We start from the raw sequence: 12,595 nt of genomic DNA, 5'->3' as shown, positions 1-12,595 counted from the left end.
AACATCATCTGCGGTGTTCCTTAAGTTTCCTCCCTAAGCCCGACCCTATTTAACACCTACATGGGCTTTCTGGCCACTCTGGTCAGATCCTACGGCATGAACCTAATCTCCTATGATGACATTACACCGCTCATCCCCTCAGTCTCCTCAGACCCGACTAACACCAAGTCTAACTTCCAGAGGTGCATGACCAGCGTTGCAAGCTGGATGCAAAACAGATGCCTCAGACTCAACACAGACAAAACAAATACACATCTTTGGGACCAACAACTCCATTGGGACGAATCCTAGTGGCCTGCAGTGCTCAGCTCCACAGAACACGCAGGAAACCTCGGAATCGTTCTGGATAGCAAGCTCTTAATGAGGAAGCAGATAAACGCTGTCATCCTTGTGCTTCCTGACCCTGTGCATGCTCAGGAAAATCTATAGCTCTCCAGCACCAGACGCAGAGTTACCCAGGCCTGCATCATCAGCCGCCTGGAATACAGCAACTCCCTCTATGTGGCAATCGTCTCAACTACTAAACAGACTCCAGACCATCTAGAACGCAGCAGCCAGGCTCATCCTTGACCTCCCAGATGAACCCACATAATCCCCCAACTCAAATTGTTGCACTGGCTCCCCATCAACAAACCATGTCAGTTCAAACGTCTCACCCACACCTACACAACAAGGGACCGGCATACCACAACCACAGGGTGAACTTCCATCAACCTACTCGTATACTTCGCTCCTCGTTCCTCTTCTGGGCCAAGACACCCCGCATGCACAGAAGCAGGAGCAAAGGCTGTGCCTTTTCACTCCTGGAGGCCAAATCCTGGAAAAGCCTCCCCCTCCATCTCCCCGTAGCCCCCACCTTGCAGGAGTTCAGGAAGGACATAAAGCTAAAGGCTTGGCTCTTCGACGAATCCATATCAGCAGCAGCCCCGCCCCACCTCCCCCTCCAGTGCCTGGATAGGATAAGCAGCGCTTTTCAAATCCCATTTGATTTGATACAGCCACAGTGTTGTAAGTCATCACATTCGCTGTCCACTCTAGTTCAGGACAAATGAAAATTGGCTACACAAAGAAACATAAGTCTACACAAACGCTAGTCTGGTAGCCATTCAGCTACCGGGCATTCAAAGCATAGAATCTGACAGCTTAATCAGGCAAGCAAGTGTCTTGTGCATATTTGAGCTAAAGCAAAAGTGTTATTCAGGACTGGGGTACACCAGAAAGATCTGATCACAGCACACGAAAAAGCAAAATGCCAAGTTTTTGCGTCCAGGTATCCAGACAATCTGCCCCAGTGGGATGCTATATCGATCGATTGGGCTGGGAAATTTGTTTACGTTTTTTCCCTGATTCCACTGATACTGTTCTTGCTACAAGTGGTGACAATTCCTCATGGCTCTCAATTTGATGGCACTGCAGTGTCCCAGGCAAACATGGCTTTTGGCCCTATTGATTGCATGAGGCAGGGTACTAGTTACCTGCCTCTCAAGGCATGCTAACAATGCAAAAAAGGACAGGTCTATCACCTGGAAACAGCCGGTCTCAGGTTAGTAGCGGGACTCCTGGAAACACAGTTCGGCCACTTAGACTGGCACTAAAAATGCATCGTTGTCCTGAGAAAGGCTAGACAAAAATATAAGTGTTGTACAAACAAGTAGAACAGATTTGTCCACTGATGTAGTACGGCAGGACAAAAAAAACGTACTATTATCAAGCACCTAACCCCACCTTTCCCAAAAATCATCAAAGGTACAACAGTTGTGTACGGAAAAGGCACCGTAGGAAAAAGCTTCTACAAAAGGTTCTATGAGGGAGCAAAAAGACTGGAATGTCCAAGGTCTGCACCCCCACCAATATGGAACGTAAACATAGTGTTCACTCAGCAAATGAAGCCCTATCTGGAGCCCGTACATAAGGCAGGACTCGTATACTTAACCCTCAGGACAACTTTCCTCATCGCCATTACTTCACTGCACAGGGTCAGCCAGTTACAGAAACGCCCAATAGAAGCCCAAAATGCCATTTCACACTCCCCATGTCTACCAGGCTATCAACCTACCTTCCTCTTTCAAATAACCAAAGACAAAAGAAGCTCCACACAATAAATGTCAGTAGGACTGCAAGCTCAATTGCAAGATACTAGGCTAATCTTAGGGAAGGGGAACCAATTTTTTCCTTTGGAACATCAACTAAAGGCTCGTCGGTAACCAAAGGGGAACATTGCAAGATGAATTATGCAAGCAGTCTAAACATGTTATAAGACCACTGGAGTGGCTTTGGAGGCTAAACCAAGAGCACACCCTACAAAGAAAAAGGGAGCTGCATTATATAGCTAATGTCTCAATAAATGAAATGTTAGGCAGCCACTTGGTCATCCATGCACACTGTCACAATGTAGGTGTGGACACTCAAGCTAACAGCAAATTGGAAATAGTGCAGACACTACTAAAATAGCTGTTAGAAAATGCTCACTCATTTTTACCCAGCCTCCCAAGAAGGGAGAATACTGCTATTGAATCTACGCACCGTATGCGAATTAAAAACGATTCCCACTTCAAAATGAGATGGTTTCTTACCTTTAGGTGTAGTTGTGCACCTTTAAGAATTTTCTGGATGCACATGTGAACCTCACTTCCCCAGAAATTAGGAGTTTAGGAGTCTATAGATGGGGGAGAAATGCATGTAAGGAAATAATGGTACAAGTCGCCAATAGGTAAAGTAATCTGAAGACTGTAACCACGCAGATGGGCTTCCATGGCATACGTTAGATGTCACAGTAGGATTGACATAGCACCAAATAATTGATGGCGCTCTGAGAGAATAGAAAGACTAAAAAGAAAAAATTCCAGACCCAACTTCTAGATGGCGGAATAATGCACAGCTTGTAAATCAAGAATATTCTTGAAGCTCAAAACTACTCCTACAAGTTAAATAACCATTTTGTTACAAGGTAAGTAATATTTATCTTGCTCTGAGCTAAGTAGCATTAGCTAAAATGCGAACTAGCAATACATTCATGCTCAGTCTTTAATTGTAGAACACTGTTAATTATTGTTTTTTGTACAGTAGACATTAATTTAACATTTTCATATATTCTTTTCCTAGTGATCTCTTGAATTTTCCTATGGAACTGAACTTTAAATCACCACCATTCAAAGAAGGTCTTACTGAAGAATTCTTAAACCAGCAAATCCCCTACTTGTGGCTTATCTACTGGTGAGATGGTTGTTCTTGTCATGTGAGAACTTTGTGACATTGGTTCTAGCATACTTAAAACCTTAACCTCTTAGGTAGTGAGGTCATGCAGGAGAAGTCCTCAGCACCCGTGTTCAGATGACATTTTCTTACACACCATGCTCTGCAGAACTCAAATTTTGACTCAAATTGCACATTTTCTTTGCATTGCTGTGACATAAACTTCTGGAATTTTCAGGCATCTACAAAATTTCTATCACATTGCCCTCCCCAGCTTGCCCCGATAAAAATGTTATCCCCACTTGTGTGGCTAGGCCTAGCCTCCATGGTACAAAAGGCCCAAAACACAATGTCGTGAAGTCACCAATAAGGGCAGCTCAAGTGTTTGGATTCGGGCTCGGCGGCCACACAGGGAAGGCCACCAAACCCAGACATTTATGAAAACTACATCCCTCAGCATTTTCTTACGCACAATGTCCTGTAACCCTCAAAGGTTTCCTAAAATTGCACTTTTTCCCTGCATTTCTATGACATTAACCTACAGAATCTGCAGGAATCCACAAAATTCCTTCCAACCAGCATCCTCCACTTCTCACAATAAAAATGCTACCCCACCTGTGTGACTTGATCTAGTGCCCCAGAGGGGCACAAATCACACCATGGTCAATGAGTTGCTTCTCAAGACTCCTATTGACCTTGGTTTGATGCCTGCCTGTCGCAAGGAAAATGTGCAATTTTAGGCAAAGTTTGAGGTTTGCAGGGGATCGTGGGGTAAAAAATGTTTTGTGATCCACACTAGTCATACCACACCGGACTCCCCTGGGTCTAGTTTTAAGAAATGTCTGGGTTTGGTAGGTTTCCCTTGGTGGCCATCAATTTTCCTGCCAAAGAAACACTGCTATCCCAGTTGCCAAATCACATTATTTTTGTGACCGGAAATGTCTTTACATTGTATGTTGGGGCCTTTTCTGTTGCGGGCACATGGCCTACCCACACAAGTGAGGTACCAAGTTTGAGGCATGTGTGGTTGTAGATACACATGCTTTGCAGAAGTCCACCATCTACTGTTGGGCTCAGATGACTGCATGTTGTTTTTGTCCAAAGAAGTTTGTCCAAGTCACAAGGCTGTGTGACTGCTCCTGTTGATAGTGCGCATGGGCACCAACTCCATTGTTAGATTGTTTTTTTCCACCGACTGGTTACGATATAAGCTCTCATGCTCCGATTCAAGCTCCGATTCAAGCTCCTTTTGGGCTCCCTTCGGATTGCCAGTAGTTCCACCAAATCAATGGTTTCGTCTCGATCCCGTAGTTACTCTTGCGTTCTGAGCAAATAGCAATTTGCGCATCTGGTTCTTCAACTTGCCTCAAAGTTCTGTAGGCCACACCCGGCTGGGCCTCTTCAACTTCGATACATTTTATCAGAGAATGATCTGCTAATGGAACCCACTCCATTCTGTTTCTGTGCCACTCCAAATACCCTCACACCAACTATTATTCCGTTTGCAACCTATGCCTCTCGCCCGATCATCAAGACACCTGTGAGGCCTGCAAGTCATTTCGATCTAAAAAGACACTTTGGCGACTGACATGCCTGTCACCAAGAAATGCAGTATAGACATGCAGCTCACTCACCCGACCTCTTTGGTCGACAAGCGGAGGGAGAAGAGGAAGCTTCGGCAGCCCAAGAGGAATCGTTATCCATCCACGTTTCTGATTCAGGCTCCGATATCAAACAAGATTCGGCCAGGCTTGAGTCTGCCCAGAAATGTCACTGTGAGTACCGAAGCACAAAAACCGGCTGTCCGAAAAATCTGCTGCTCCTGGTCCGCCACTGCATAAAAGCCATGGCACACACCGACATACAGACATGGAAGCCCCGCTCTCTGGCTCGGCACTGACAATTCGGCATGCAGCAGTGGCCTCCACATTCTCGAAGTCTGATTCTATACCGACACATGAACAATTACTTTGGTACTGAAAGAGAAGGGCCACGGTACTTGAGCTCCAAGCACACCAAAACATTCTCGGCTCCGAAATGGTACGCCTTTGGACCGAAAACTCCACCAATAACAGTCCTCAGTGTTGTGCATGAACGACTTGATCCAAGGCAGAACACTTAACAGATTTAACCCGCTACTAAAAAGACCATTCTTAAGCCGGCAAAGCCTCAACCCTCTAAAAGATAGCTGGTTTTCGAAGAGGCTATAGACATTCCAGTACAACCCCTCAAAAAACAAGAAAAGGGTCATTTCCAATAGCCCGTTAGAGATTCCGATACCTACCTCTCTAAACCTAACACCACCACACCCAACATCCACCCCACCACCTGATTCACCACAAGAAACTGAAGCAGACAACCGGTCTTCTCAGTAACCCATCATAAGTGACAAGGGTAATATACCAGAAGAGACATCCTGAATATGAGTGGGATGCTTATGATATAGATCCAAAGGAGGATACAGACCTAGACCTTTATACCACACACCCATCACTACCAGATGACGCTTTTGCCTATCAAGACCTAGCCAGAGCTGCAGCATTTCATCAAGTGCCCTTACATAAAGACCTTAGAGGATGACTTCCTTCCTACCACGGATTGACAAAAAAATGAAGGTTGCACCATCTGACCCTATATATCTTAGAGGACAATTAACCCCATACTCCCTGGTAGTGGCCAATGAAAGGAAAAGGGCAAACTCCCAAACTGGGAATGCACTGATGTTGCAAAATCAATGGGGTCCCTACAACTATAACCTACCGTGGGTCCTTTCTTCGGCATAATTTCAAACCGGGTGCTAGGTCTGCCCCGGTGCTAGGTCTGGTTTATTGTAATTCCTTTAATACTACTTGCTCTAGTGAGTAAAATTTGGTGATGTAAAAGCTTGATATCGCCAATTTCTATTGTGGTGAATTGAGTCCTCTATAACGATAGTGATCAAGCTGTGTAAGGAAATGCCCTATTTTGTTTGGTCACCCCCAAAGTGCTCTGAGGCCTTATTGGAAATTGAGTTACTGTTTGAAGTAGGTGAAACCCTACTTAAGCAGCAACCATAATTCCTGTCACGGTTAAGTCACAAGCAACCCCATGTTAACCTGTGCTTAACCTGCTTGTGGCTTGGCCCAAGGCAGTCAGACTTATCTTGGAGAATTGTGTAAAGTATTTATGCAGCACTTAAAACTGCAATAAAGTGAAAACACAACAGAAGAAATACTTTACACCAGTTTAGACAAATAGAGTAACATCTTATAAAGTATTTGAGACCAAAACGACAAAAAGCCAATCAGTAGAACCAGAGCTATCCAATTTTAAAGATTTAAAGTAAAATAGTGCCTAAAAGCACGAAGCATCTACGGGGGTGGGGGGGGGGGGGGTAGATTTATCTAGTTGCACCAGACCAGGACAAAGTCACAAGTTTAGGGTGACCGCAATGGAGCTCAGGCCGGATACAGGGAGGAAGTTAGGCTTGCTGAATAGAGTACCTTGGTTGCGGAGCGTTGCAAGATTTCACTTGGAGGATGCGTCACACAGCGGTGGCTTTGAAACTGCGGGCGGCTATCTTGTGTTGTCGTCGTCCAGGTTGCTGTCGACAATGGGCCTGCGATGCAAAGACCTGCATCAAGGATATCGCTCGGCGTCTGTTCAAAGGAGCTGCAGCGTGATGTTCTGTGTCGTCGAGGATGCAGTCGAAAAGGGACTTGCAGTGTGAAGTCCTGCATCGCGAAGAGGTGGTTCAGAGGGGTGTAGGCTGCGATGCCATGTCCTGCAGCGGGGAGACTTCGCACAATGGTTGTTCCAGTGTTGAGCTGCGTGGAAATGCAGTACTTTGTGTCTTTTCTGTGCAAAAGACCACTGGAGCAGAGCAGTCCTTCCAAGTCTAGAGGTGTACTGACACGTTGGCTGTAAGGGTCCAATATTTATACTTTGTGCCAGCTTTGAAGTTGGAGAAGGTTCTGGAAGTTTCCACCCATAGAGGTGTTTGGAATTTGCTGCCTCCCAGCCCTGGCCTCAGCATTTCTAGGGGCAAACAATACTAGTGTCATACCCATTGTGAGTGTGCTGAGGCGCAGAGGCTTTGTGATGTGCAAATGTAGTAGGTGACAGCTCCACCCCCTTATCAAGTCCGAGATGGCCCATCCTCCCAAATACCTATTCCCCCTTTGCCTCGCTGTCTGTGAGCAATACACAAAGACCCACTGCCAGCTATACCTAGTCATGTGACCCAGGATACAGGCACCAAATGGTTAGGACAAGAAAATGGCAACTTTCTAAATGTGGCATTTTCAAAATTGTGACTTAAAATCAAACTTTACCATTAAAGAGGGTTATCACTTAAATGTAGTTATCCTATAGGAGAGACGGGCCTTGCAGCAGTAAATAACACATTTAAGAGTTTTTCACTACCAGGACTTGTAAAACTTAAATTTACATGTCCTACTTTTTAAATAAATTGCACCCTTCCCTGTGGGCTGTTTAGGCCCTACCCTAGGGGTGGTGACGTAGATGTATTAAAAAGGACATTATAGGCATGGCAAAATGCAATTTAAAACTGCACACAGAGGCCTGAGACATTTTTTAAAGGCTACTTAAGTGGGTGGCTAATAAGTGCTCCAGTCCCACTAGTAGCATTTAATTTACAGGCCCTGGGTACATGAAGTTCCACTTTTATAGGGCCTTGCAAGCTAATTTAATGTTCAAGTGGTGAGTGCATTCTACCATGTTTAAAAGAAAGAGCACAAGCACTTCGCATTGATTATCAGTGGTAAAGTCCACAGTGCCCTAACAGCCAACAAAAACGGGTTAAGAAAGCAAGAGGGTTAAGGCAAAAAGTTATGGGATGACCCTGCAGAAAGGGCCAAGTCCCACAGGCCTGCTAACCAGACCTATGTACCTGTGCATGTCTGATTGGCCTACATCCAATTGGCATAGGCTAGCTTCTAGGTCCCAAGAGTATGGTACCAGGAGTAGGTACCTATGGCATGTAAGGTAGTGTCACCTCGGGGACTGCAGCACTTATTGTGCTACCCTGAGTGAGACAAGGTAAAACATGGCTGCCATCTCTCCCTGCAGACTGGTAAGGCAGTTAAAATCTTGATATCCTAACTTTGCCATTTTAAGCCATCGAAAAGCTCAGACTCCCTTTTTAATGAGTGTAAGTCGCACCTGCAGTAGGCCAATTGAATCCTAAGGCAGAGTACAACATATTCTCGCTTAGCAAGAGATTCCTTAAATGCAGACCTAGCACCGGCTACCCCTGGCCCTGCTCCGCAATAACCCCAACCACAATGTGACTGCCCTCGACCCTGTGGCGTGGCTGTACTCACCTAGCTCCCTGACAGTGTCGAGCACAATGGCGGTCATGGCACCAGCGGCATCAACGGAGGCGGAACTGAGAGCGACTTATTTTTACAGGTGTTGGCCAGTGTAACCAGCAAACCCTAATGTGAGCAGTTGTGTCCTGTGAGCACAAGCAGTGGGCAAAGGCAACACCTTCTGCAAACCCGACGCTATAACGTTGGATCAGGGATGGCGACCCCTCTTACTGCAACAAGACTACTGGGAGGTACGTGGTTCCTCCATGGTTCCAGCGCTGTACAGGTAGAACATGCATTTACTGTGTTCTGGTAGCCAAAAGTGTTGTTTGTGAGATTGGTAGCCCCATTGGAAAGTACAGTTACATGCTGTCATCCCAGCTGTGGTAACTTCTGAATGAGACTACCAAACTTGGTACTTCAAGGTATCAAATAACTTGATGTCCAAGTCTAAATTAATATAGCTTGTTGCTACATGCTACTACCCGATAGACATTTATCTGCAGATTCCTTACCTTAGAATATCCCCAAGCATCTGACTGGATCCAGAGGTTTTTCGAGCAGTACGCCTGTGTGCCGATAGGTGTTGGCTCTGTTTTGGCATCGGTTCTGTGTTGGCGTGCTGTCTGTGGCAGAAGTGACATGGGTACCTATATAGGGCCACCCTGGCGCTCTGACACCAGTTCTTTTCCATGCCAGATAGCCCTGATCTGGTTTGAGCTACACCTCAGTCACTTTTTGACTGGCTTTTTTTAATGTTTTGTCAAACTGTTTTGAGAAATTTTCTCCTGGTTACAGACATCCTACTAGGGCCCTAGTCCAAGCCTTGCATAGGGCCTTTGCATAGGTCGATTGCCCACGGTCATCGCTCTGCTCCTGGGGACTCAGTTTCCTTACCCAGCACCCTTCCCCTGAGAGCTTAATGGTCAAAGCCTCGATGTCCACAATTAATCTTCATGCGTTCCCTGTCACTCCAGTGTATAGGGAATTCAACACCCTGTATAACGTTTGTAAGAGAAGGCCCTCTTCCGCCAGCGCCTAGCACTGTGGTCGGTGAGCACCGCATGCTTATTGGGCCATAATTCCCATACGATATGGGACTCAGTTGGGCATGCTGCCTAAGCTCTCAGAGCAAGCCCAAGCCATACTTACCAAGGCTGTTGCTAAAGAGCAAGATGCAACAAAGTTCTTCATAAGGTGTGGCCTGGATACTACCATCCTGCTGGACAGAGAAATGTAATAGTCACTGGCCTTGGGGTGTCATGACTGGCTTTTTCAGGAGTTGTCCAGGCTTCTTCCATAGGCACGAAGGCATCTGCCTCTTTGGAGAGAAGGCAATTTCAGCACTGAAGCACGTTAAGGACAGCAGAGCTATGGCCAGGTCCTGGGCTTGTCTGTGGCCCCTCGCCAACCCCAATCCGCCTTCTGCCCCTTTCGTGGCCATGGAAGGGGTCTCCAGCAATGTCCAATCCCTCCCAGCCATCAGGCTTCCCAGCCTTTTCTTGGGCAAGGTCGCGGGTCTGACAACGTGGGACAGGCAGCCAACTTTCTGGTCAGTCCAGCTCTTGAGGACGATAGGGGGGTTGTGCCATTATGAGAGTAGGCAGAATGGACCCTTCTGGTATAGCTAGATACCATACTTCACAGGAAATTGTCATGAGGAAGGAGGGAACCTAGTAGCCCATTGGCTAGTGACCGCAATCTCCCCTGAGGGCACTTTCTGGGCAAAAAAAGGGTACCCCTAGCACCCAGAACTCAGATCTCACTTGACTGGAAGAGGACCAAAGGAGGGCTGCCCTGCTAACCATGGTGCTGGGAAAGAGGCTGCACCAAAGTTGGACTGCACCTTCTGGTACTTGGGGCTAGCGAAGGAAAGGACTGTGCCTGCTGTCCTGCTCTTGGAGAGGCATCCCCAAGCTCAGCTTGAAGCAGCAACTCCAAGAGTCAGTTGGCTGTCTTTCGGTTCACAGCACAGGGCCACTAAAGCAGAAAAAGCCCGCTGGGGCGAGTTGGTTGCCTAAATTGCCTCTATGCAGCCTAGGAGACCAGAATCAGATGCTCAAACGTTGCACCAGAGTCTGCTAGGACTGGGAGAGACATCAGAGTACAGATTGTTCACCCAGGAGAGTTATCATTCGAAGAAGGAAACTGCTGTGCTGGGCAACTGGATTTCTGACCTGAAGAAGACTTCTTGGGAAGTCTACTCCCATGCCTAAACAAGAAGGAGCTATAGAGCGATAGTTTCAAGCCAGATCACCCTCCACCCATCAACTATTCAAACAACAAGAATCTGGCTGTCGGGGCACTTATTTCTCTTTTTAGTAAGACTGGAGTCAGGGGGTATTCACCTCAACCCAACAACTGTTTCAAAAATTATACAGTTTAATAAGGTCCTCTCTCCCTGGAGTAGTAAGTTAACTTAAACAGGAATCACAAAACAAGTCTGTCAGACCATTCGCAACCACACATCTACTGAACATGTGTCCCGCCCAAAAAAATGTGTGGAAAAGAGAAAGTGCCTCACGTGCGCGCCGCCAGAGGAGCCACTGGCAGGTTCTCACCAGCTTGCCCATGTAATCGTCGTCATCGGCAACTTTCTCAAGAAAGAGTGTGTAGTGTCCAGATAAGCAATTGTGTAGAGGTGTACTTAGTGAAAAAATCACTAAAAAGAAAAGGAAGAAAACCAGACCCCTTGAAGTGCAAGAGACAGAAATGTCTTGGACCAAGATTAAAAATGAGCTAAGACTCACATGCACAATTTTGACCCTTTAATCTGAAATCGTGAGCTTGCCCAATATTAAGACCATAACATATTATATACCTGTTCTAAGTAGGCCAACATGTTTCATTGCCTTTATTTCTTTACTGCAAATTCGTCAGGGCTTCGAGGTCCTAAATCACCTCCCTGGACACAAAGAATGACTGACAAACACATAAAAATATAAATGATTCCTTTAGTTAAAATCAGTTTGCTATCTGTTCCATAGCAGTTCCTGGCATAAAAACAAAACAGCACCCCAGTTGTTATATATGAAGGGGTATGTATTCACATTATATTTACCACATGGGAGCCACAGACCGGCATACCGGCTCCCACGATGTGGGGGAAATGTGTTTTTCTCACACTATTTCCCTTTTACAAGGCAGCACAATTGTTGCTTAGCTGTAATTATCTGTGGAAATAGACAACTCTCTATAAAGTTTCAAGTATTCAAACAGTGTCACTTCGCATACACTATCAAAACAGAATGCCGGCCATTTCCTCCATCAACTGGAGTTTGTGGAAGACCGTTCGCAATCGGACCTTAAATATCATATTGTAATGCACACTCATGCCTGCTTAAGTGCTTAAAAAAAATCCCTACACATTGGCTCGTTGCGGTCCGCTGATGCATCAAGAAAGCCTGCCACCCCTTTCATGCATCTTTCGTTTAACTGCCCACAACCGTAAGAAGTCCTTGTATCCCCTCACGTACTGTTTACATGCATACACTTGCCTGCTTCAATGTATATTCTACAGCAAGGCAAGAGCGGATAGTTGTCCTACCTTTTGTCCGCGTGTCACTCACTACCAAAACTTCATGCTCTTACCGCGATTCCACTGCCGTGTTGCCTTCTCTTGTCCCGGCGTTTGAATGCGGAAGAGCCAGCACAATTTCAATATGCCCAGTCGAGGTGGGCGTGATACGTGCACCACCCCCGACCTTCGATTAAACACAAACCGCCACAGGCGCAGATTAGCGACATTTTGGAGTTTCCAATCTCCAATGTTACACATCTTCTGTTAGTAACAACATTTAAGTTTAAAGTCTCAATTTATCAATAAAAACAATACTTCTGGGTCCCATTAAGCCCTTCGCTGCTAGGCCTTGTCCCCCCCCTGTGCTAAGCCTTTTTTTGGCTATTTGGGGTAGTAAGCGCTTGGGCCCCTGTAACTTTTTGACCACGTAAGGTATCCACGCCAAATTTGCATCCTTTTCTTCGAACATCATGAGGATTGTAAAGGTACCCAGGGTTTGTGGATTCCCCTGGAAGGGTCCCAGAAATTAGCCAAAATACAGACATTTTTTGCTGTGGTTTTTGGGAAAAAT

General features: G+C 46.0%; 1 protein-coding gene across 1 annotated transcript in view; it reads left to right on the top strand.

Annotated features, from left to right (window-relative positions):
- ZFC3H1 (zinc finger C3H1-type containing) overlaps positions 1 to 12,595 on the top strand; it is an 844,920-nt gene that overhangs the window by 734,081 nt on the left and 98,244 nt on the right. Inside the window, exon 28 of the mRNA XM_085652529.1 lies at positions 3,103 to 3,213. Within this exon, the coding sequence (XP_085508655.1) occupies positions 3,103 to 3,213 (111 nt within the window). The remainder of the gene's footprint in view (positions 1 to 3,102; positions 3,214 to 12,595) is intronic.

Source organism: Triturus cristatus, chromosome 4_1, assembly GCF_964204655.1.
Source record: "Triturus cristatus chromosome 4_1, aTriCri1.1, whole genome shotgun sequence".
NCBI lineage: Eukaryota > Metazoa > Chordata > Amphibia > Caudata > Salamandridae > Triturus > Triturus cristatus.
The sequence above is the reverse complement of the archived record's forward strand: the minus strand, read 5'-3'. Positions and strand labels throughout refer to the sequence as shown.